At 42.8% G+C, this 25,920-nt stretch overlaps 3 protein-coding genes and 1 long non-coding RNA gene across 6 annotated transcripts in view; 2 read left to right on the forward strand and 2 right to left on the reverse strand.

The window, feature by feature from the left end:
• The window catches only part of LOC148385350 (uncharacterized), a 28,432-nt gene extending 20,032 nt beyond the window's left edge, over positions 1-8,400 (reverse strand). The window contains exons 1-3 of the long non-coding RNA XR_015853145.1: positions 8,077-8,400; positions 7,920-7,967; positions 5,209-5,269 (exon numbers count right to left, since the gene is read on the reverse strand). This is a non-coding gene — a long non-coding RNA (uncharacterized LOC148385350). The remainder of the gene's footprint in view (positions 1-5,208; positions 5,270-7,919; positions 7,968-8,076) is intronic.
• Positions 7,567-12,900, forward strand: slc35f4 (solute carrier family 35 member F4). The gene is made up of 7 exons (XM_088356403.1): positions 7,567-7,780; positions 9,326-9,626; positions 9,690-9,909; positions 9,984-10,109; positions 10,173-10,365; positions 10,512-10,601; positions 10,914-12,900. The coding sequence occupies exons 1-7, from the start codon at positions 7,705-7,707 to the stop codon at positions 11,153-11,155; spliced, it is 1,248 nt and encodes a 415-aa protein (XP_088212529.1). The 5' UTR covers positions 7,567-7,704; the 3' UTR covers positions 11,156-12,900.
• Positions 12,901-14,618: 1,718 nt separating this feature from the next.
• Positions 14,619-17,602, reverse strand: ap5m1 (adaptor related protein complex 5 subunit mu 1). 3 transcript variants are annotated; one of them, XM_088356401.1, is made up of 9 exons: positions 17,213-17,602; positions 16,969-17,082; positions 16,047-16,704; positions 15,755-15,982; positions 15,536-15,675; positions 15,299-15,384; positions 15,117-15,229; positions 14,955-15,051; positions 14,619-14,872 (listed from the first exon to the last, which is right to left on the reverse strand). In XM_088356401.1, the coding sequence occupies exons 2-9, from the start codon at positions 17,034-17,036 to the stop codon at positions 14,796-14,798; spliced, it is 1,467 nt and encodes a 488-aa protein (XP_088212527.1). In that variant the 5' UTR covers positions 17,037-17,082; positions 17,213-17,602; the 3' UTR covers positions 14,619-14,795. The 3 variants fall into 3 exon arrangements, with proteins under 3 accessions (XP_088212527.1, XP_088212528.1, XP_088212526.1); XM_088356402.1 differs by lacking the exon at positions 17,213-17,602 and having other exon boundaries at positions 16,047-16,184; positions 16,272-16,704; positions 16,969-17,185; XM_088356400.1 differs by lacking the exon at positions 17,213-17,602 and having other exon boundaries at positions 16,969-17,185.
• Positions 17,215-24,507, forward strand: exoc5 (exocyst complex component 5). The gene is made up of 18 exons (XM_088356399.1): positions 17,215-17,433; positions 17,705-17,799; positions 18,713-18,860; positions 18,953-19,147; positions 20,232-20,296; positions 20,668-20,696; positions 20,779-20,888; positions 21,001-21,045; positions 21,123-21,263; positions 21,343-21,425; positions 21,488-21,697; positions 21,762-21,909; positions 22,018-22,126; positions 22,298-22,418; positions 22,665-22,751; positions 22,832-22,940; positions 23,019-23,234; positions 23,416-24,507. The coding sequence occupies exons 1-18, from the start codon at positions 17,407-17,409 to the stop codon at positions 23,602-23,604; spliced, it is 2,127 nt and encodes a 708-aa protein (XP_088212525.1). The 5' UTR covers positions 17,215-17,406; the 3' UTR covers positions 23,605-24,507.
• The last annotated feature ends 1,413 nt before the right edge of the window (positions 24,508-25,920 follow it).

Genomic DNA, 25,920 nt, shown 5'->3' on the forward strand with positions numbered 1-25,920 from the left:
CACCTCGACCTGTGTCATCTGTCCCTGACCTATATCTTGACCTCTCAAACGTTATTACCTGTGTCATGCTTGCTCAAAAATGTGCCTTAGAATATGGTGCTGTGAATTTCTAATCTCCCCAATCAAATTGGATCCCGCTTCTCAGCTCTTCTTTCTCATGCTCCTGTTAGCCTGCAATTGTCCAAATCAAAAATGTTATTTTCTTTTAATTGTCTTTCTTTTGAACCTCTAAATCGCTCATGTTGCTAACTTAACCTAACCTTAAAGAAAGGACAAACAGATTACTCCCAATAGCTCCTCATTATTTACGAGTTAGCCCCCCCTTTCTTGAACATTCTCTGATTCATGCCGTCTTCCTCCTCACACGCCGCACCCACACAGGGTGTGCACATAAACGCACACACCGAGCGCGCACAAAACCGCACGTACACACACACATACAAAGGGATTCGAATCCATCTCTCATGTAGCTTCTTTGCCACTTTCTATCGGTCAATACCATTCACAATTTGCGCTTCCACATCAGCATATACATTCCTTCAATCTCACTGCTTCAAACATTCACTGAGAAACTCACACTGTCCCTGCCCCGCCCGGGCCATAGCACCCCCCGCGCGAGGAGGGGGTCGCGGCATCAATGTTGACTGGTTACAGGCTGGCCATTTCCTGCAACAATCATGATGCCGGCCCACCGCCCGCACGAGCATAGCACAGGCCCACGCGCACAGCCCAGACCCGCGACTACACGCGAGTGCAGGCACGCTCATCAGTCTCAACTTCTCAAAGGGCAGGCCAACTTTGCTGTTGCGCCCTTCATCATGTTCACATTCGACATCTTTCAATGTCTTCTACACAACATTTGTTGTCTCTTATTCTCATCCTATCAAGCCACCGTTCTAGTAACTTTCTGCCACACACGTCTTATTTTCTCTATTGCACACACGCCCTATTTTCTCTACTGCCACACCTTGCTCATCTTAGTTTCTCTAACCAACTTAAACACACCATTGTACACTTCTCAATTTCCCTATTATCGCTCAAAAGCCTCCTAAACATTCTCCATTACTGATTTCTTCCATAGAACACACATCTCACTCACACACACTGATATACACACCCACTCATGAGGATCCTCTGCGCGCACACACACTCTCCCCCCAATTTGGTTCATTTTGGATATTTTAGCGGTCTGATCTCTCACAGGAGGAACTGTTACCACCGGATATTTTTTGAGGAGGCCTCACTTCCCCTCGGGGATCTCTTTATTAACCCCAGCTATTTGAATACGATCGTCACCGCACCCTTGTCCGCCACGACGAAGCACTAGGTCCCTGACCTATCCTTAGTACGCGTAAGTCCCTGACTTTACCGTACACGTTACACACGTAAGTTCCAAACTTATTCACCGTATGTATCTTAACATCATGCACACCTTATTTGATCTGAACGACAGTCTCCTCTTAAATTTCCTCTTTCAATTTGCAGCATTTCGACTTATAGTAACAGGTATTCTGCTTACCTTATCGGTGATGAGGAGACGTCGTACCAGCTCAACGTTGTGCGCTTATTCCAAACGGTTCGCCGACCGGGAGACAGTGTCCCTGACACTGTCCGGTGTCTTGGCTAAAGACCACGAGTTGTCAATTACCCTTCTCTTGACATCACGTCCGCGGTCACCAAGAAATTGTTAGGTTACGGATTCTAGTTATTGATCTGACTCCAAATTGCGATCAACACTTAACACATAAATTGCTATGTCCTAATCCACACACTGGCGCACCTAACAATTTTGCGAGTTCGTTCTGTCAAAGAGAAGACCAGTAGATCAATTAGACCAAATTTACCAATTATTTATTCCTGACAAAGCGCACTAATACAGGCCTGGGTCCCGGGTCCCTCACACTAAAACTCGTGCGTTTTTGTGACCACCAAAAGACGACACATTCTTCCGGGTTGCCCAGTTTTAAAGAAACACAATATGAATATTAAAGCATGCAAAATATTGTGAGATGATTGGTGGATGGCCATCTCCTCCCCGTCCAGGTGTCGCTGAGGTCAGGCGGTTGGGTTTTCCCCTCGATGCCCAGTCCCATAGATGTGCTGTTATTCTCCTTTCTCACCGACCTTGAGATTATCTCGTCCGGTACTCCCTGTCTGGGCCTATACACAACACTTCCAAGAAAACAAGTTCATGCAGTTTGCCTGCACATTCCTCGGCCCCCACCAATCCACACGAGCACTTCAATACTAGATATTAATATGATTATAAGTTTAACACAACCTTAAAAAATATGTTTGCAAACTCCCAAAAACACATTTTCCTTTAATATTAATAGGTGCTTGAAATATTTGCCTTCCCATACTCATCTGTAGACGAAAGAAAAAATAAATGTGCCATTCTATGCAAAAACGATAGATAGACGCTATATATTCACTTTTCTATACTATTGAAATTATATAATTTAAATTATGTTCCTTACTATATCAATCTCTTTGACAACAAAATAGAACAAAATGACATTTCTGTACGATTACAATGGTTGGTGACACTTTACTATATACTATGGAATATTAATAAGTGTAATGAATGAGTATATATAATAATATTTACTATAATAATTACTATAGTAGAGATAAATGGAAAATATTGACTCATTCATTACACTATGTCATTTACTATGCTGATACTATACTAGAGTATATTAGAAAGGAAAACATACTTCTATTCACTTTTCTCTACTGTGTAGCGTATTATTTTATACGACTATAGCTTTCTACTCTACAGCATGCTATCTATATGCAGCTCAGATCAATCATCAATGTCACCCTGATGGCTCCTTTGACATGCATGTTTTATTGAAAACGATTCTGTGTCCAAATAGCAATCTAGGCTCTGTCTCCATGATGCATGACAATGCTCCTAGCTCTCTCTTGACTTTGACATAAGATGCAGATTCCATATTTGTGATTTGTTCACATGCTTTTGATTGGTGGGGATTTTTGCTGATACAGGCATACGAGCCTACAGGAATGAATGTGGGTGAATATAATGATGTAGTTTGTTCTAGGAATAATCTTTAAAATGTTGATTTTGATGGTTAGCAAGATTTTAACGGGTATATCACAAGTATGCAGGCAAGGACTGCACAATGCCTTTTACCTTCCACCACTGGTAGCCTTTTTTTTACGTATGAGGAGGCTTGATTCCAAAGCTGAAATGCTTCACCCCAAATAAACTGACTTGGCACGCAAGCTCGCAAACATCTCACCCTGACTGTTAAATATAAGCTCAACTCCACATTATTTAAGCATCTACAAGTCATGCACTCCCAATATTGAGAATTTACACTGTTTTGTCAGAGTAAATGCAGAAATGCAAAATAAATCAGGAAAATGTTCACGCTAAGGGTTCTTAAAATGCTTCTCATCACGACAATACATTTTCAGATTGCAGGCAAGGAAAAGGAAATGATCCCTGTGCTCATTAACTGTGTCCTGTCAGTTGTTGTAGATTAATCATGGATGCAATCATGCACTCTCATTTGGAGAGATATCTAGCTGTCCAGGTTGATCCCACGAGGGAGTGGTCTGATTAATGAGCAGCAACCCAAACTTAAAATTGGAAACAACTGATCCCAAACAGTTCCAATAATGAGCCAGTTATCATGTGTAGCAATGCAGGAATAGAAATATGATTGCTATTGGAGTAGATGTATTGCACATAAAGTATAAAATGCTCATGCAAATTCTATTATCGGTCCCAAAACAACAACTAAAGCATGGTTGTTTCAAAAGTAGCAGAACTGAATGATTCTCAAATGTACGAAACCTCTAATTGTTATGACACCCCAAAGCCACCAGGAGGTGCATTCATCACAATAGTTATTGTTTAATCTAAGTCCAGTCAAAATATTTCCTCCTGTGAGTCACTTTTAAGTAACACACAGTATATTGTGTATGAATAACAACATAGTCAGGCAGTAATATTTGCATTGTGTAACTGGGGATGGTGAATGATGGGATGTCGACGGTGCTGTGATTTCAGGCCTGAGGAGCAGGTGTGCATCATAATAACACACATTGCCAGCCCGTAAAAATACGTCTGCAAGCCAAAGGGGTTGATTTGATTTGGAAAACATTTCCGATTTTCCGATAAGATATGCCATCTGTGCAGACGCCACCTATTCATCATCTTTTTTTTTTTTTTTTTTAGTCGACCGAGGTTATTCCTCTAAGGCGCAGTATTTGTAGAGTTATTAAACTTACTATGAAGGTAAGAAGCAGTCTGAATTAATTAATCATGTACAAAATGAATTTTTGGAAAGTCACTTTCTTGAGTGCAAATGAGTATTACTTCCCATAGACAAATATCACATAGATAAAATTCATGCCATTTCAAAAAAGATCCTCTTGGCACTTTGGTATGATTGCTTTGTGCCATCTGTGTATTCCTAGAATTTGCCTTTGAGGCTCACGTATTACATTTTGCGACAAGGTCTTGGCTATAATACATCATACCGTAATGGAGGTTTGAGGCAAAGTCAATAGTGCTTTCAACAAGGAAGCAGATAATATCCCGACCTCAATGATATGCACAAGAGGCACGGAAATCGAATTGACTTTCCAAAAAGAGGGGGGGCAAAGTGCTATTCCCAGCATAGTTTTTTGTCTCCTACCGTTCCACACGACAATAGCATGCCTCCTCAGCGTCTGTTGAAAAACCATTCAATTAAGTTGCTTTGTATCTAGGTTTAAATGGTGAAATTAAAAAGTGGGGCAATGCACACTACCTACTGTCTGAACAAGTCTAACGCAGCATAAATGCCAGGTACTTCTCCGAAATGTTATTGTCCCATCACTGCTTTCACAGCAAGATCATCTAATGCACTTAGAGGGAAATTAGAAGGCGAAACATTGTGTTTTAAAGTGCAGTTGAGTAGCATAGAGGAAGCATTAATCATTCGGGCGACTTTTCTAATCTATAAACGATGTTAACACCAAATCATTCTTCTTTCAACATTGAGCATATTCATGCAGCTATTTTCAAGTCAGCCGTTCCCAGGCCTTCTCTTGCAAGGCTATTTATATCAAGTCGAGTGTCGAGCGGGATGTAAGCCCTGCCTGAATGACTCCTGGAGTGCTGTTAGCCTCCACAGTCTCCTGAGGATCTGCAAAAACATCCCGTATGGAACGGGTGCAATGTTTCACCTTTGGATGTTGATGTACTTCTCGTCAGGTGATTTTGGATCGTCGGACAGCTTGAACATCACTGAAACAAAAGTACTAATATTAGATTTATATTACGGTACAATAGAGGCAAGTTTAGCATGGTTACGAGCAGGCCTGAGTATTGTGAGCTGTCTTTAAGTGCCCTTGCAGACTCAATGGGTACACGGCATCAATAAAAAAAAAAAAGACCTTTAATGCCTTCTAATAAAATTAAGAGTTTATATTTATGGATTATTTGATGCAGCATGTACAAAGCTAGGAGCAATTTTTAATATTCATTCACACACAAAGACAGTTGATTTTTGTGCACAGATTTAGAGAGCATGTGAAAAACAGAAATAATCTTCCTTCATATTTGATTAAATGGAAAATGTATACATTTGTAGTATTGCCAATTATGTTTCTAAACTGAACCTCCTTTCCAAAAATGTGGGTTGCCACTTTGGAGCTAAAATGGTTTCATGGACTTGAAATCTGCTATTTTCCTATACACCACTAGATGCCGTCATCCTCCATATTTCCAACTAAAGTACTTGGAGGGCAAAGTGAGGACAGACTACTCTAGCAGAAAAGGATCGTCTTGACGGTTCAATCAGCAATTACTAGCAGTCCATTTTATCATTCTTCATTTTCCTCCTTGAGCTATTTAGAGACAGACAGGCTGTTTAAAAAAAAAAGCCTCTATGAGTGAGAAGTGTTTGCAAATCTAAATGACAAAAGGGGCCTAATAAAAGGATTTTTTTTGCATCAGTAGACAGGGCTGCAGCTGTTGCTATGGGGGGCTAAGAGGGGAGATGCTTTATTATGTGTTGCTTTGATCGGCGGTATGTCCATTTGGTAGTTTTGGTGGTTACAATAGATGGAGATTTATTAATTCAACATTGGGTGCATTTAGGTTTCATACTACACAGCTAAATTAAATGACAATACATGCCATCATGATATAAAACACTAAATGCATTTTAATTAGTCAGCGATAAACATAATCATGCAACAAAATGAGATTTTTTTTGGAGTAACCACTGGAATTTTACTTGTCCCTTAAATTTAGTGATGGTGGCAGTGCCTGTTCTGGAGACATCCCTCTTAATCAGATAGCGATTAGCATCCTGGGCTTTGCTGACTGGATGCTTCTTTTGCCGTCCCTCTCTGTCTAGCTTTTGTCTCCACTCATCAGCAAGTCTATTTTTAAGTGACCCTCCTCTCATGAGATCCATCCTCCTACCTTCCGCTTACACTAGAGCAAATGTTATAGCTTCAGCGGAACTTGGATGACACATTTATTCAATCTAATGGATGCGGGTATAGAGTAATTTTGTCAATTTTATGGTTGGGATTATGTGATACAATAAATGTTCACCGTGCTGTCCTGCCATAAAATTATTACATCAGTTTTTGAAATACGGCTTCAAACAAGTAAAAGTCACCTTGGTGTTGATATATGGCTGTCATCTGTAAGATTCAAAAGAGTTCTATTTTATAAGCTCAGACACAGCACACTAAATAAATGCTGCACACTCTGGTGCAGAATTAAAATTTTGGCTGGCTGAGATTTATGACATGTCAACGGCATGTTGATGCCCGGGCTAAACTGTAGCTTTAAATGGTTTGTCCTGAAATTAAACCAGGTTTTTGTAAAATTAGAAATAAGAACAAACATTTTTTTTGAAAACCTATAGTCAAATTGAATTTTTTTTTTAAATTATAGCAAAATATAAAATTAACAACTAAAATAATTTTAAAAAATCCTCTCACAACTGATGGAAAAACAAGAAATGTTAAAAAGTAGTCATAACACAACTGGCAGCATTTAAAGTGATCACAAATTTGTACAGCTCAGATGATATTTTGCTAACATGACAGAAGTGTACAGCAAAAGACACGGAGGGAGTGTAGCGAGAAGTCTCCTCACTCAGAAAGAGGATGAGGGACCACTAGAGGAGAGGAGCAAGCGCAGCATAATCAGCCTGGGCTGCTTGGTTACCATCCAAACAAAGCTGCTGATTTGTGGAGCAAAAGAGGAGGGAGGGCTAAAGCGAGTTGAACAGAGACAAACCAAGTGGGGGTGGCGAGGATGGAGTGAAATGAGGCTAGTGATTGCGCCATGCCACACACTTGAAGCTCAATCTTCCTTGGAGACAGTGACAGCGCTGGATCACGGCATGACATTGCAACAATAGTTCCGCCAGTCAGCTGTATCACTACAATCCAGACAGAAAGAGGAGGAGAGGAAGTCTGCAGAGAGTGAGCTGAGCCAAACTGGAGTGCTGAGGAGAAGAGTTGACAGATCCGGGAAGAGTCGTGGGGCTGGGTGGGGGTCGGGTGGGGGGGATAAGTGAAGAGTGTGAAGAGGAAGGTGAAGAAAAGGGAGGACTAAGGATGCACGGAGCCAGGAGGAAGAGCTTCTGAGAGTGCACACACGTTCACACACGTACTTCCCAGGGAAGGACAGTGCGTTGAGGCCCCCAGTGGAGGATGAAGAAGCACTCAGCCCGAGTAGCTCCTCTCAGCTCCTACAGCACTCAGGTCCTGACCTGCCCCATTTCTGAAGGTAACTCCAAGTTGACTCTACTTTTACATGTAGGTTATGTAAATTGTAAGCCAAAAAAAAAATATTGTGTCTTTAAGCACATGGTGAAGAATGTCAGGTTGATGAGTTCAAGTTGTGCATGAGAAGCAGAAATACACACCTTTGTATCTTCGGAGGGAGATGTGCTGCATGCAGATAGATAGTCAGCCTGAATGGGGGGCAAAAAAAACATCAGCAAGTTTTGCTCACTGGTCCTTTCAGGCACGCTGATCCTTAAGAACATCTTGCAAATCCATTTTCTAATTTATATAGCTTACCTTTGTTTTTAGAGATTGAAATAAGATACCCTAATCGCCTTTACGTAAGCATCATCAGCATCACGTTCTCCTTAAGACGACTTATCAAGGCTGGACTGTGCTCTGACATGAGCTCCAGCGGGAGTCCATCTATCAATGTCGCAATAAAATGCACAACAGATTGAAATGTTGGGTTGGAGTAGCAGAGTGCGCCACACTGGGTGGATGAGCTCCATTAAAATCAAGCCAGTAATGAATGAGACTGTTCTATGCGGCACTTTGGAGCTGTTTGGTTAGATTGAATCAGGTAATGACATTTTTGGCCATCATAGAAGTAATGCTTGAAAAATGCTTGACCCCGATTTGTTGACTTCTCACTTTTTCATGCTGTATCCACCATTGTTGCAACTCAGAAGCAGGAGCAATAACACAGCCTCATATGAGAGACAATGTTGGCCATGAGAGCTGCTTTCCGGGACAAGGGAATAGTGGAATTTTAATATCATCGCATTTTGGCCGCAGATCAGCCTGTAGTGGCTTAGGACAGAATCGCCTGCATCCACGAACGGTTTTTTTCTGTAATGACAAACACATTTTGTTTGGAGGATGAAATGAAGCAGACAAGAATGGCGCTGATGTATTCTTGCTGAATGACAGCACGCCATTATAAAAGTTGAACATTACAATATTTAAAACAAACTGGTATTCCAGTTCCATATTAATTGACTTTTACTAATTGTATTTCAGTCTTAGTGGCTCTGAATCTGGTTTGGTGATAGTGATGGATAATAAAACATTTAATCATTTCTTTTTTACCATTGTACCATAATTATGAGTTGCCTTAATAGACACAAGCAAACAAAGCATCATTTACTAGCAATCCATTTTCATTCAGCTCGTGGGTGGCTTTACCGTACTCCCGGTGCTTGACTTTATATCGATTAAAAAAAAAAAATCCATTGATGCAATAATGAGCACTCAGATGCTGTGCTATGCTAGAAGGGAGATACTTGCAGGCATGTGCCTCATGCTGAGCTAGCAAGAGAGAGCTTGGGCAGCGGGCGAGTCATCTTTGATTTCCTGCTCTGGTGAAAATTGATCACTGTGTGCTGAAAGTTAAAGAATGTACCTGAACTTTTTTTTCTAGGGGGGGTGGACATTAATGACTGCAGGGTTTTTTTTGACACAAAATACATTAATCTGATTTCTAACTAATGTTAAGATTATTATATAATAGCACAACATAACAAAAACTGTATCTTTCCCTTAGGAGAGGATGGTTTGGAGTCTCACGCCGAGACGCCCGGCAGTGAGACAAGTGCGGAGAGCCAATCGTACCAGACATGCACCAGCACAGTGCTGAAGGTGTTTGGTGGCTTACTGATGGTGCTGTGCATCTCCTCCTCCTGGGTGGGTACCACTCAGGTGGTCAAGCTGACCTTCCAGTCATTCTCCTGTCCTTTCTTCATATCCTGGTTCAGCAGCAACTGGAATATCCTCTTCTTTCCTATTTATTACTCTGGACATGTGGTGACCACAAGGGAGAAGCAGACACCCATTCAAAAATTCAGGTAATCCATCCATACTTCATATCCTGTGAAGATGATATTAAGATATATGGTGTCTTTTGTTAGAGAGTGCAGCAAGCTGTTTGGCGAAGAAGGAATGACTCTGAAGCTTTTTGTAAAGAGGACGGCACCTTTCTCCATCTTGTGGACGCTGACAAACTACTTGTACCTTTTGGCGTTGAAGAAGTTGACCGCTACTGATGTCTCCGCCCTTTACTGCTGCCACAAGGCTTTTGTCTTTCTCTTGTCCTGGATCGTCCTCAAGGATCGCTTCATGGGTGTCCGGGTATGTAAATTTTGAAGTAGAGATGAAGATAGAAGGAGGTGGTCTCCCATTTCATTAATGGACCCTTTGTTTAGATTGTTGCTGCCATCATGGCCATCACAGGAATCGTCATGATGGCGTATGCTGACGGTTTCCATGGTGACTCCTTCGTGGGTGTGGCGCTTGCTGTGGGCTCAGCCTCAACTTCAGCTCTTTATAAGGTGAGACCACCTAAGGTAGCAATGGGTCCAACTGGTCCACCATGTTGTCTTCTCACCATCCAGGTGCTATTCAAGATGTTCCTGGGAAGTGCCAGCCTTGGCGAAGTGGCTCATTTCCTTTCTACCATGGGTTTCTTCAACCTCATCTTCATCTCCTGTGTGCCCCTCATCCTCTATTTGACCAAAGTAGAGCAATGGGGGTCCCTCTCTTCACTGCCTTGGGGATACATGTGTGGCCTGGCAGGACTGTGGCTAGGTGAGACAATGACACACCACTGCTTTCGTTTACATCCATGCTTGAAGCTTCATGGAGTTGTCCTCATTGTCCAAAGCAATTATTTTTGCAATATTTGACCCAGCATTGAATCACCTTCCAAATGAATCCTACTGTGTCCTTTCCAGTATTCAACATTCTGGTTCACGTCGGTGTTGTCCTAACGTACCCCATTCTCATCTCCATAGGGACGCTACTCAGTGTCCCGGGAAATGCAGGTAAAGTTTCTTTATGCAGTTCAAATATTACTCTTGATTTATAGTTTACATTCTATTATCCATATAATTTATTTTACGGCAACAGTAAATACCTGCAGACAAGTTGTTAGATTTAGTGGACTAGATTTTGGTAGGACAGTAAAGTGCCAGGGCCGCAGAGCACAAAGACCGGGCGGATCAGGTAGATCACTTTTCCTAATGATAATCCGCATTTTCTTCACTCATCCGCCTATTCAACCCACCACAGTCACTTTTCTAATTAATCTCTTTTGTTTGCTTACCCTGCTGGTCCTTTTTGTTTCTTTACTGCAGCTGTAGATATCCTTAAACACGCGGTGATCTTCAGCATGGTCCGCCTCGCGGCCACGTGCATCATCTGCTTGGGCTTCTTGCTCTTGCTGCTTCCTGAAGAGTGGGACTCGGCCACGTTGCGCCTCCTGGCCACCATTGCAGATAAAAAGTCGGAGGATCACAGCGAGGAACTCACAGAGTCCAGCATGCACACCAGAAGCCGCAGTCGAGCTAATGGCGCCGTCTCCCTTCCCTTAGCATAATATTGCGAGACTCCACCAGGAGCTGCTTTCCTCCACTGCCCACCTAAGGAAGGAAGACATTTGATTAAAACAGTCTGCAGGACTTAATAGAATATCAAGTTTCTTTGTCAAGGGTGCATCAGGCACGCCTGGCTCACTAACGGTGGAAAGCGTTTACTTTCTCGATAAACCTGCCACACTCAATCCCTCACCCGCTGACTGACCTCTGCCCTGCTCTGCTCTGCAGAACATATTCTGTGAATATAAATCCTGGCAGGGACAGTCTGGCCAGACCTATATGTATTTATATTTATTTATTTAGAAAGGAAATGACACATACTATTTATTTCAAATATTACTGACATGCATTATATATAAAAAAGGACTAGCAATTATCCCATTCTTGATGTACATGTATTTTTTTGTTGTTTTTCATAATGATAAAAAAAGTGCTCACATTCATTTACCGTTATATAACTGAACCACACCTCAAATCAGCCAATTGTTTATTATAAGTATTATTATTATTATTATAAGTATTTGAAAGTTTGATACCCTGAGTGCCCAGTTTACCAAAATGTCTTAAGACAATCATCATCCATTGAATGTCTTTTGGGAATATAAATGCATTATTTCTGTGTTACGAAAAAAAAAACAGTATAAACAGGGCAGGACAAATAAATGAGCGCAATCTACAAATATTACATGAAGATTCTTAAAACCTAACCATATGCATTTTTTAACAGTCTGGAACTAATTTAAATATTCATTTGCTCAGGCTGAAGCTTCATGTCAGAGTGAGCAGGATGTCTCTCCGAGAAACTCAGATGTGAGGACAGTGAAGATTCAGACTGATATTTTTTCTGACTGAATATATTGCATTTTTTAAAAACGCCAGCTATTTCGAGTAAGGACTGTTGAATGGAGCTTTAGATATAATTTCAAGAATTATTTTGCATTCATGTAGACTAAATAGGGCAAGAGCTGGACCAGAGCATTGATGTACAGAGTAAGAAAAATTAATTATTAATATTATTTGGAATACAAACAGTGGAAATAGAGCTGAGTGCACTGCACTGCATTTTATCACCTTGCACAAACAATAGCGCATGCTGCCGAGAAATAGAAAAAAGCCTAGGGGGAGTATTAAACTGCAGAGCAGAAATGATTGGCATGTCACACGCATGCACACACGCACGTCTACATTACATTGCTGCTATGGGGCACAGTGAGTGAGCCGAGACCCCTAATGAAGGGTTTCCTAAGGTGACATTTAAACAATTCCAAATCAGTGAGAAGGAATAATACAGGCCTAATGTTATCCGATTCTAATTGCATTAAGCGAGGAATTGAAAAGTTTTTACTTTTTTAAGCCAAAAATAATGTCAAATAAGTTCTCTTTCCACCCAGAAAGGTTTGCCAAAAACATCAAGCTCTCTCGAGCGTTTACCGTGAAATAAATCTGTGGGGAGGGTTTCTATAGAAACGTCATCACAATAAGAAAGTGAAGAACAAACGCATGGCTTAGACCGGTACACAGACTTATTTGTTTTTGATTTCTTTGTTTTTGTTGCTATGATACTCAAGTGCTCTTTTCAAAGAATATGCCAGATAAAGCTAAGAGAGTATTCATCTTCTTCCTTTTACAATGTTGGTTCACAAATGGGGCACACAATGAAATGAATCAGTTAGCAGATGAGTGAGCCTGCTGTCATGCATCCACTACACAAATAATCCATTTAGATCTTGAGTTGCACTACACACCATGAACAACACACAAAGTGGAGACAGATATGGACTAATTTATAGCCCTCTCAAACTTTTTAAGCGCTAATGCACTCACATTGATATTAATTATACACTTCTTATGAGGTAATTGATGCAATAATTATCTTAGGTTTGGTTATTAGTGTTTGCAAAACGAAAATCACAACATGTAATCAAGCAAGATTAGGCTGAGCCTAAAGTAAGGTCATTAAAATAGCACCAGTTAGTTTAATTGTTGGGTTTATAGCGCTCTCTGTAGGCGAACAAAAGGTACAGCTGCAAATGAGCAGATATTTATTAACTATAATTACCTGGGAAATTATTACTGTATTTTTTGTATTCAACTTAAATAGGCTCAGAAATGCAACCACATCCCATAACAGGCATTCGGAATTAAACCAGAAAAAAAGTAGGAGCAATCTGTTATGGTTGTACATACAGTATTTTGAGAACATATAACTAATTGGGTTGACCTAAAAAATACCACTAGGTGGCCTTATTGTGCTGAAAAACAGCACTATACGTACTCCCATGTTTGATAAAATAGCTTTTGGAACAATTACAATGACTTCTACCATGTCACTCTTAGTGTGCATGGAGAACATTTATGTGAATTAAATGGGGTAACATGCAAAGTGAAGTCTCAGAAAGTATGGACAGTCACTGGAGCAAGCAACACATTAAAATAAGCCAATCCTCTAACAATGCAAATTCACCAACAACAAGAGTCAGTCTGGCCTTATATTGAGGATTAAAAGAAAAAAAAAACTTCTTTTCCAGCTGGCTGGCCATACACACTGGGCCTCAAAGCCAAATCACGATGGAGGAGAAGAGCCGAGAGGTCTCCTTGCCCGCCGCTCGTAGCGGACACTTAAAAAGAAGGTGAAGGATGCCGTGTGAGCAATTGCTTCCAATTGACAAGAGGATTGGTCATGGTCAGCCTTATGAGTGGAAATCCACGTGAGAATGCAGCAGTTGGACCAGCAAGGGGCACAAGAGGCCAACAGCAGACAATGGGGGCACTCAGAGGAGTCTGGATGCTGTGTAGCAGTGGAGCACAACTGCTTCTGATTTAACCCTTCATTGGCTGCTTATGCATGACACTTAATGCAAGTAGCTAGCTTGTTATGCAACAGCATAGAAACCCGCTCCATCTTTTTTGTGAATGGACTACAATAACAAAACAAATCAAACTCTCTAATTGAGTAAGTACATCTAAAGAACATCAAGAGACAGCCCAACCTCATCTATCCTTGTGACTCTTTCACCAATTAGCCAGGTCCCGCTGGTTGAATGGGACCGACTGCTTCAATGTCCCAGAAGGCCAGAGGGTCAGCGCTCAATCACAGCCTGGTTGGAGAGGTTGTTTGTTTGAACTACTCACTAGTTGACAGGGCGGGGATGGGGGTCAAAAGGGGTGGGGGCTGCTGTAAGGACCCCTGCCGGTTCTAAAGAGTAGCCTTTTGTCACCAAGGCGGTGTCCGAGGTAGCAAAGCATTTCGCTGCCCCGCCGGTCCCCCCTTCACTCCTCCTGGCCTACAACAGCTGATGACAAGGCCTCAGCTGCTAATTATCTGGCTGATGGAGAGTCGCTGAAGTGGGCCTGTCAGAGCGAGGGGTGGCCCTTGTCTGCAATGGGATAAATGTAAGGGGGGGGTTGGGGGGGGCCGAGCAGTCAGAAGTACTTCAGTTATAAAAAAAAAAACATATCTTCCAGTTAAAATTTTGAATGTCCAGTTTAATCACCAAAAGCTACAAATGACTTTTGATTGTCACATAAATGATGTGTGCATATATCGTGCAGCAAACTAAGCTCTGCAGTAAAAGAAAAAGAAATCTGCACATGTGTATAACAAAATTAAATGTCTCCTTTGATTTGTGAGTTGAGTCCATTCTAAAGCAACAACTGGCCAACGGGAGGAGTACTTGTTGAATTCCATATGAAATAGTCCTCCGATTGAAGTTCCCGAGCTACAAGCAAGAAGAGGGAATTTATATTTCAACCAGTGTGCTTTGAAGCAAGAAATTTAAAAAACAACGTGTATAAACTTACAAGTTATTATTTTAGGTTTCGCGGAGGAATACACCTGTACTGAGTGTTGGTCCACATAGCATCCAGAGAGTGTTGTGTCAGGCACTTTGAAGTACATCTGGGATGACAATAATACAGGAATAAATGACAATTCTGTCCAGTAGTGTGTGTATATGAACCTACTTTGACGTAGGCTGTAAGGTCGAAACAAATGGGATCAGTGGGTCCTGCCGTCGGCCCTGAAAAGGCGATCCTGCCCTCCAATGTGACTTCACGAGATTTAGGAAACCTTTGTCCTAAATATCGTGAGTGGAAAATAAATCATTAGCTTCTTTACAAATACTCTCACGATACCTCAAACCCACCAAGAATCCATGCCATCAAGTTCTTCTCCTTGGAAACATCCACGTGTCCAGAGCTCACTTTAACATCAACAGTACCCATCAGAGGCCTGCACAAAAAAAGATTTAATGCAGACTTCTTCATCATTGACTATTTTGACTAGTCTTTTTGAATATACTGAATGTATAGGACCTGTATTTAATATAAGATAAGCAAAATGAAGTTGTGTGAGACTAAAAAGCATGGATCGTTTTCTTTACCTGTTAAAAAAAGGTAGGTGTGCTTCACAGAATTCAAAACTATTCTTCACACTCTCATGAAGTTTCAGAGTCACTGACACAAGCAGATGGTTTTCCTCCTCCTTCAGTTGATATGAGCCAAGGATGGGGGGTACGGGTACCTATCGGGGGTATTAAGAATCAGCAGTGGGTGGGATGCAAAATATAATAAACTTACAGAGGTTGTCTATTAATTGTAACCTGTGATGTGTAGCCACAGAGTCGGAAGGGCTCCAGAGGTGGAGAGAATGGAAATTTGTATGGTCCGGAGAAAGATGAGCCGTCATACTTGTCGACGCTGCATGCAGTCAAGATACTGGGATCCAGTGAGGTGACGCAATGATGCACCACGATGTCCTGCAACGGTGACCCATTGGGCGGCAGAGTGAGGGTCACTGTTACGTCTGGGAGGACCCCCTCCACTTCACACTGTTGAAAAGAGGATGAAATCAAATGAAGGCCACTGATACAAAAATTATTGCTTTATACTTACTTTGCACATCAGAGTGCCGTACACGTCCCACGTGTCCTGTTTACTTGGGTCACCGAACTGCATGGAGCGCACAGTTTCTGTCAGGGCTGTATTCACTACAGCACGTCCTCGGTAAAAGCCCGTCTTCCAGGCTGGCTGCTTCTGGTTCCCAGCCGGAAGGGGCACAGAAGACGTGGCAATAGCCTCAACAGAGGGCACATCGAGAGGCGTACCAAAAGGGCAAACCTGCAGAAGCACGGAGGGAAGGGTTGCCAGGCGAGAGGCCATAACCTCATTATCGAGTTTATCCCCTGAGCCCAGGAGAAAATTCTGTAATCCAAGCAGAAATGTGATGGCCTGTGAGACACACAGCAGGTTGATCAGAGGTGGACGGGGATCGAGGGGGACGTCCACTAGACCCAGGCATGCTAGGATGAGAGGTCCATGAGTGACGGCCACCACTGGCCAGAGGGTTTCCTGGCCAGGACCGACGCGGAGCTCATGAACAGGCGTCTTCGGACAGCGGCGGCAATCATCTCGAAGGAGGACAAATGGCTTGTGTGGGTCTGACAGGCCCAGTTCGGTGAGCAGGAGTCTAAGCACTGAGGTGTCTTCCGGAACCTCGACATACAAGGTGCCTCCAAGACTCTTCGCACGGTACTCCACTGTAGCCCACCTCCTGCGAGTGAACATGTGCGGTGTTACAAACACAAGTTGTAATTTCGAAGGTGATGCATGAAGACATTGGCCAGAAAGTTTTTGCATTTTTAAAGCTTTTAAACACTACCTTAATTTATATCTGTCAAGAAAATGATACTTCACTGGAAGATCTGTCTAATAATACTGATTTCATACAAATCGTTTGACCTTAGAAATGCTATGCACATGACTTACAACGACTCGTTTATATAAGAAAAAAAAATCAATAATAGAACATACGTACCTTGAAAAGCGAACTGAAGCATTTTCACCTTCATTGTGCGTAATTATCCACAAAGCACGAAAACTCATTTATCCAATTGATCCGCGTCACGGCATATAGAGGAAAAAATGCAACCTAAAAGTGACAAAATTCACATTTCCCTAATTCATACACAAATAGAGACATTTTCGACAACACTGACAAGACTGCACACAACTTCCTGATTTTGTTTCACGTGACATACAGCACCCATCAGCTGACATACACGCATGCGCAGTAGCAAGCCGCCTCCACCCTTGTGTGTCTCATACAGGAAACAGGACTCGCTAACCAGCTAGCTGTCAACAAAGGATAAAATTGGAGAAAATTAGAAAATCCATGTCGAGGTCGGCGTCATTGCCGATCTTCTGCTCCTCCAAACACATTTTATTTCTTCACATCGCCAGCTGATCTTTACAGATGGCGACGACTGCTCAGCTTTTCGAGGTAGATGATTGTTGCTGTCCGGAGTTTTTTTAGCGATCACTTGCTAGCTGGCTAACCATCCAGAACGCTCGCGCTTCTTCTTCATCTGCTGCGTTTAATATTTTAGATCTGATTGTCGTATTGTTACGGAGGCGCTTTGCATATCCCGCGAGGCGTTTCGCAATTACGTCACTTAAAGTAGCTTCACCGGATCGGTTACCCCGATATATCCCCCCCACTCCGTAGTTCCTGTGAGATGATCGACGCTCTTGTTTTGATTTCTGCTCTTCAGGAGCCCTTTGATGCAGATGAGTACATTGAGAGATTGGCCTGGAGGACTCCCGGGGGAGGCTCAAAAGGAGGAGCTGAAGCATTCGACCCAAAACGGTACTGAAAGCGTCATTGGAATGAAAGCATGTTTTTTTGCTCAATCTACTTGCAGACAAATCTTAAATGCATTTTTTCTTGCTTGGTTATCGTGACATAATTTCTACATTATGAGCATTTTCTCATGACTGCAAGTGTATGTTAAAATCCAGCCATTGTGCTTTATTTTCTTGAATGTCAATCATATTTCAAATAGTGTGTTATTGTATTATACTCGGTGATAATGATACATTTCGTGACTACATTTTTAAGCAGGGTATTTATGCTTTAAATAAAATGTATTTGCACTGAGCTATTTTTTTTTCTCTAGTTTCCCTAGTAAACACTAGTTGTGTTTTTTGCCAATGAAGGTTTGGTAAAGTGTTGTTTATGCTTGTGATAGAAGTTATTTTTCATTAGGAAAAAATGCCACAACACTTTAGCTGAATGTGTTTATCCTTCTTGCCTTATCTACTTCCTGCACAAAACTGTTGCCGCCACCTCTTCGGAAGCTCTTAGTGAGGAGTCAGAGACAACGTATCTTCGGAGGCTACCACATTTGAGTCACCAACCAGGGAATGAGTGTCTGCTAGGAAAGGCTGGGAGATGTCTTTAAGCTGCAGCCGTTGCTTAGGGAATTAGTCAAAAGATTATAAACTCATCATTTCGGGATGTTTCGTGCTCTGTGAAATATGCTGCTGACTTAGAACATTTGCTCTGTAGCTCTGATGGCGGTTAAAAATGCAGCTGACGAAGCTGCTTGAACTTCTTAAGGCAGGGGACCCAAGAATTAAGCATGTGACACTATTCTCTGCCTAATAACCACTGTATGACTGTGAGGTCAGTGGGACGAGTTTGGGACTTGATTACTTTTCCAGGCAAACCCTAGATAATACCAGATGAATTCTGCAACTTAACATTTCCTCCATGGTAGGTTGTTGGAGGAGTTTGAGAACCACATTGAGGAGCTGAAACAACTGGACGAGAAGATACAGCGGCGGGTGGAGAAGTTGGAGCATCAGTGTCACCGTGAAGCTAAGGAATTTGCACACAAAGTGCAGGACCTGCAGAGAAGCAATCAGGTAGGTGTTTTTTTTTTTGGGGGGGGGGCACTTGGATCTCCTTGTTCTTGGAATCATCACATCACATGCCTCGCATTCCTCTTTCTACTCAGGTGGCCTTCCAGCATTTTCAGGAGCTCGATGAACACATCAGTTATGTGGCAACTAAAGTGTGTCACCTGGGCGATCAGCTTGAAGGTGTCAACACTCCTCGACAACGTGCCGTAGAAGCTCAGCGTCTCATGACCTACTTCAACGAGTTCTTGGATGGGGATCTGCGTAGCGATGTTTTCCATAACCCAGAGAAGGTGGGTATGATATAACCCCCCTCCCCCCACCCCCCTTAGTCTATATGTGAGACCACTGATGAGGAATTCTGCAGTTTTTTAGCTGGAGGTGAGACTCTAGAGAATTAAGAAGTAACTATCCTATAATAACTTGTCAAGTTTATCCCTTAGGTTGCATCCCACAGATAATTAGAATTAATTAACTGTCATTCTTTGACAGTTTGCTGATTGACTAGCATGGGTGGTATACGTTTAATGAAGTTACATTGGATGGTTTTACATTAGCTTCTACGTGGATGTGAATCTGTGGGGGGGGGGTCAATCCCAGAGTCAGGAGTCCAATTTCCAGAAAGGGATGTAGAAATATCTGTCCAGATTCCTTTTCCCATGCATACCTCCAGATGAGGTGAGGGGGGGGAGAAAAGTTGCAAGTGAATAGCTGGAGGGGAATGGCTTTGCTAATCCTCCTGAAAGGGAGGGATGGCCCGCAAGCGTGGAGACAAGTGCTGCTAAACCCTGACTGCAGGGAGACGGCTACATTACTTACATGGGATTTAGCTAATCTTAGCTGGGGGACAGATACTTAGAAAACCTTCGCTGAGCAGAAAGGCTGGATCCTCCTCACGGGAGCAGAGTAATGATGTTAGCTGAGGCAGGCATCTGCGTGAACAGAGGAGTTGCAGACGGCGGGCCTTTCGCGGGTCCAGGGCTTTTTACAGTCAGCGTGTATGTCAGGAGAAGAGGGAGGAAGAGGGCCCCCCCATTTTTGCAGACAGATATCCCTGGCCGGACAGATTATTGAAAGCGATTTAGGATTACAGGCCATTGAGAAAAGCCACGGCAATAAAGAGCTGGATATGCCGCTAAGTCAGGACCGCTGGTGTGGAAGCCCAGGTGAGCGCCGCCCGTTTGTTATCAGCCGGCTGTTCAACACGATGAGGCGGAGGAGGTCTGCTTTAAGATGATGATCCCCCTAGTGGAGACACTGCCGGCGGCCTTCCTTCTTTATTTCACAAATGTCCACCTCTCATGGTCATGATGGGCTCTTTCTCGCTCTCTCTCTTGCTCATTTCTCCCACGCACTGACTTTCTTTCTCCTCTTCAGATTAAAGAGGCTGCTGATATCATTCAGAAGCTGCATCTCATTGCCCAGGAGCTGCCATTCGACAGGTGAGTCAGGCGTCCTGGAGGCAGCTTTAGACAAGGGCATTGGCAAACAAGGGGAAGGTGCTGTATTAAGCATGTAAACTGTTCATCAAAGTCTAAGCCGATTTTTACATATGTAAGCGTTTTAAATGTTAATAGGTTTTTAGAAACAAAGCTCTGACTCACGATACTTCAAGGTGTAGGTGTAAATGTACTTGTGTGCCTAATCAAATGCCCAGTGGTGTGTTTCTGTAAATGTTTGAACGTTTAAATAATGTAAAAAAAAATATTATTTTATTGCGAATGAAACAATAGTAATTTGTTAATAGTCAAACCAATTGTTAGTTGCATACTGCACTCATCATCCTCTCCGTTGAATTTTGTTTTCTGAACAGATTTGCAGATGTCAAAGCCAAAATTGCAAGTAAGTTTACTCCCACGATTCTACATTTACTAAACTCTCCACTGAAATGGTATTTTCTGAGGGATCTTTGAATTGTTTCCAGGTAAATACCATGACTTGGAGCGACAGCTAATCCAGGAGTTCACCGCTGCCCAGCGCAGGGGAGAGATTGGACGAATGCGGGAGGTGGCAGCAGTTCTCCTACATTTCAAGGTGACCTTAAAAAGACAAAATTCTAGTAAACATTGGCTGTCAACTCATTGCACGGCTTAAGTGAGGTTTTGTAACCTTTATTAAAAAAATTAACCTTTGGTTTTTTCTGCAGGGCTATGCACACTGTGTAGATGTCTACATCAAACAGTGTCAGGATGTAAGTGTGGTTTCGTTTGTGTACAATATTTATTATCGCAGATAAATACCTGGATTAAGTTCTTGTCTTGGTTCTAGGGTGCTTATATAAGGAATGATGTGTTTGAAGACACAGCAGTCCTATGCCAAAGGGTCAACAAACAGGTGGGCGAGGTCTTCAGCAGCCCGGAGACTGTCATGGCCAAACTGATTCAGAACATCTTTGAAAACAAATTACAGGTACTGTCAGCTCATTAAAGCCACCGTTCCCTAATTGGCCTTTCGTTTGCGACATTCTGACCGGCTTTTGTGTCTGCAGGCCCACGTCAGGGAAAAACTGGATGACACGCGACACTCAGACGTGGAACAGTACCTCAAGAACCTCTATGACCTTTACACAAGGTAATCCATTCCTCTTTTCATTTTCAATCTTCATCCTAATACTTTGTCTCCAAACACTCCAGAACCACATTATTGGCCAACAAGCTGAGTGAATTCAACCTGGGCTCTGACAAGCACACTTTCCTGTCCAAGCTCATCAAGAGCATTTTCTCCTCCTACCTGGAAAGCTACATTGACATGGAGAAAGACTACCTCCGCACTCGCGGCGCCACCATTCTCCAGCGCTACTACGACTCCAAGAACCACCAGAAACGTTCCATCGGCACCGGCAGGTCTGTTTACATTTGGAAGCTTATTCACAACAACATACTGAAGTGAAATGATGTGCCTGTGCAGTATCCAAGAACTGAAGGAGAGGATCAGACAGCGCACTAATCTACCACTGGGCCCGAGTATTGACACCCACGGGGAGACATTTCTATCGCCGGAATTGGTGGTCAACCTGCTGCAGGGAACGCGGCATGCCTTTGAGAGATGCCACAGGGTGAGCCCATAAGTCTGAATTGAGAGTAGTGTTTTCTACATTTCATTTGAATCCCTGTTGTGCTTAATGCAAAATGTATTCTCTGGCTTTTTGTTCATGACGACGCAGCTTTCGGATCCTGCCGACCTGCCCAAGAATGCCTTCGTAATCTTCCTGCTGCTGGTCGAGCATTTGTGCGTGGATCACATCGACTATGCTTTGGAGATCGGCCTCTCGGGTACAGTCACCTGTTAGATCGCTGATGGGCCCAGTTTAACCTTGACCTCAACTGAAGTGCATTTATGATGCTAATTTAAAATACAATCTAAATAAACTGAGTAGAACCTGAACTGGGCAGATCGTCAAGTGCATCATCTGATTATGTTCTCGCTCTCTCACTTCCATACAGCAATTCCCTCCTCAGATGCCAAGAATGCCAACTTGTACTTTCTGGATGTGGTCCAACAGGCAAACTCAATATTTCACTTGTTTGACAAGCAGTTCAATGACCAGCTTATGCCTCTAATAAGGTTTGTTCAAGTTTATACAGTTTTTGCACACTTAGTGGTCACAAAAGTGCTGCATCCAAATTTCTACTCTTAAGAGGATTCCTCGCTAGCTATAGGAGGACAGCAAAGTGCTTTTTAATTTGCACCAGACAAGTTTGAAGGACAATATTTTTTTATACGACTGATATAAGATCTAACATTCTGATTTTACTCACTGGCCACCTGACTATTTTAATGACCTCTAAATTTTCAAATCTATGTTTTCAGTTCATCTCCAAAGTTGGCTGAATGTTTACACAAGAAGAAAGAAGTGATCGAACAAATGGAAGTGAAACTGGACACGGGAATAGACAGGTATGTTCTGTCTCACAACCCTCCTTTGGATTTTAAAAGCGCCTCGTTCCTGATTGATGCTATTCTAATTTATACTGCAGAACGCTAAACTGCATGGTAGGCCAAATGAAGCACATCTTAGCAACAGAACAGAAGAAGACTGATTTCAAGCCAGAGGACGAGAACAACGTTATGATCCAGTACACTACGGTAAGTGTGGCACAAGGGATGAGAACCAGCAAATTACTTTTTGACGATAAATAACTTTCCAACCTTTCTATGGTGCAGGCCTGTGCCAAGGTCTGTGCCTACGTCAGCCGGCAGGTGGAACACGTGCGGAAGTCTATGGACGGCAAGAATGTGGACACGGTTCTGACGGAGTTGGGTGTTCGCTTCCACCGCCTCATTCATGAGCACCTGCAGCAGTACAGCTACAGCTCCATGGGAGGCATGCTGGCCATCTGCGACGTGGCTGAATATCGACGCTGCGCCAAGGACTTCAGGGTGAGAGCCGGCCCAGAGGTCCATGGCAAAACATGGCCTTTTGTACAAGCACTCAGCCTGTGCGTTCTCCTGAAATATAATTTACGCATCAGGGAATTTAGGATTATAGTGACACCTCTAAAATCAAGTTAGTCCTTGATATAATATGAATTTCTTGTATGAAATCCTGATTTGTGTGCAGGTGCCTCTGGTGCTGCAGCTCTTCGACACTCTGCACGCCCTTTGTAACCTCCTGGTGGTCGCCCCTGACAACCTGAAGCAGGTGTGTTCAGGCGAGCAGCTCACCAATCTGGACCGTAACCTCCTGCACGCTTTCGTCCAGCTACGAGTGGACTACCGTCCAGCCCGACTGGGTCGCCACTTTAGCTAATGTCTGGGCCGACCGACGCTTGACAAACGCGCTCCGTCCAGTACCGCAGTCTGCCGCCATGCTTCAATGAGTTGATGCACTTTGAATAGAGACACCTTTGCTTTAGAGGAGGTGTAGCAGTCCGCCTTGAGACACTCACGTGGGAATGGCATCAAAAGATATGGTGGCTACTGTTCCTTGAATGTGGGGAAAATGTGCATTTTACCTCTTGCTTAAAATGTGTATCATTTGTTTTTAAATACTAATCCATCACCCATTTACATGTTTCCTTTCAATGGACATTGATTTATCCGCTCATGTACAAAGATATTATTTTTGACTGTGCCAACTATGTTCATTCTCTGGCTGCTCTTGAGCACCCAGAATAAATCCTCAAGCTGCTGTAAAGGGAGACAAAAAAAAATGTGTTGAGTCAGCTTGAGAAGCATGAGATAGAGCTCTGTCCGGATAAGAGAGACACATGACCACCTCACTGACCATTGACCTCTGAGCACAAAGCAAATGTCAAGAGGCCACTGCTGTGAAGTGAGATCCAAACTCGAAGCAGGTCTGAGAACCTCTTCAGAGGTTTGGGTGGTCCTTTGTTGGCTCAGATGACTGCTGCGATGGGTCACTGAGTTTGTGTCACTGTAATTGCACAGATCAACACTTGCTCAGACATCCCCAGTGAGAAGTGCACTGTTTCTGGGTCAAGGGAGATTGAAATATTGACCTTTTCTGATTTAAAGAAACCCACCAGGGAGGACCTCTTCACACAGGGCTTTAATGGCCATTGCTGTCTTTTTGCACTACAAGAAGGAGCTAGATGATGCCTGCTGCCTGGAAATGTCTTCTCCACAAAGCTGCTCCCTATGTACTGCTGTTTACCTTAACCACAGAATCATTAAACAAAAAAAAGATGCATTTCATCATTGTCCTTATCCTCAAGGAGACGAGCCGCAACACCAAGTTGGCCTGGGCGCTTTATTATATCTGTGAATGTCACTTTCAAAGTGAGATGAAACCACTCTCCATTTCTATAGAAGTCATCAAGTATTCATGGGAATTCTTGCCACCAGAGTAAAGTTCTTTCTTCGACTTGGGGAAGAGAGCGGCGCCAGAGGGGATTAGATATCTCTGGCTTGATGAATTGTGTGCAGTAGTCATGGATGGGGGGGGGGGGGGGGGGGGGGGGGGGGGGGGTTTGGGATAGAGACGCCCGAGAGCTCGGTTCCAGCTCCGGCTGGTTGGCGTTGTATAGCAGGTACACACTGAGCAGAGCGTGTTCAAACAACATCATTAATTAGGCTAATATTAATATTATCAATGCCACATAAATTCAATTCTCTCTACCCTAATCACAACCAGATAGCTTGTAAAAATTATTTTGTTAGGCTCTGATGCAAACAACGGGTCTTTTCCAAACATTTGAAACTATTTGTTTTTGGAGGACGATTAGTGTGGATGGGGATGGGAACGAGATGCCAGGCCGGTGATGATAACCGGCGGGGAGACCAAGCAAGGCAGAGGTGCGGCTTGTCCCCGAGGATGCCCAGCACGGGCTTGTGGAAAAGAGGGAGGGTTGTGGTTTTTGGGGAGGAGTTTGTTTGAGCAGGTGGAGGGGATTAGTAATAGTGTCAACACTGGAGAGCTGGATAAGACTGTCCTCTCTGACTTGTCAGTTGAAGCAGCTCTTGCATTCAATTTTACATATATAAAAGACACCAGGACTTATTAACAAGGCCGAGGGAAGGAAGCAGAAAATGCAAAGCAGTACCACAGTCTCAAGTTGGGACATACTTTCTCATTCAATAGAGCAATAAAAGAGGATTGTTGATTTGGTTTTATATAATAATATAAACAGATTATTTTGTTCAGACAATAAAAAATTTAGATGTTACCTGCTGACAGTTTCGACTCCAGTCTTCTTCAGAGCGGTCATCCGATATGCTGCTGATGTGTCATTTATCCATTGGCCGGCTTGGCAGACCTGTCAATAAAATAAAAATAAAAAAATGTCTAAACAAAAGAATCTATTACGAAGACATGATGAATCTCATCAAAATAATTGGTTTTATAAAGTTTTGCAAATATGCAAGGAACAAGTAAAACACAGCTTCTGTTCCCAATGTCCTGACGAATAAAGACTTCATTTACGGCTGCAAATAGTTTGAAACATGATTGTTTGCTCCGCCTTCTGCTCTGTCTGATTTGTAAACCGCATCCCACTAAATATCCTCAAATAAAGAAACAGCTCACTACATATTGATCTTGTTTGGGCTCTGAATGTGACAATGCTGCTCAGAACAGGGTCAAACTTTATAACTTTTTAATCTT

This window comes from Syngnathus floridae, chromosome 16 (genome assembly GCF_059516105.1).
Source record: "Syngnathus floridae isolate MCC-2025c chromosome 16, RoL_Sflo_1.0, whole genome shotgun sequence".
In the NCBI taxonomy this organism is placed as follows: Eukaryota; Metazoa; Chordata; class Actinopteri; order Syngnathiformes; family Syngnathidae; genus Syngnathus; species Syngnathus floridae.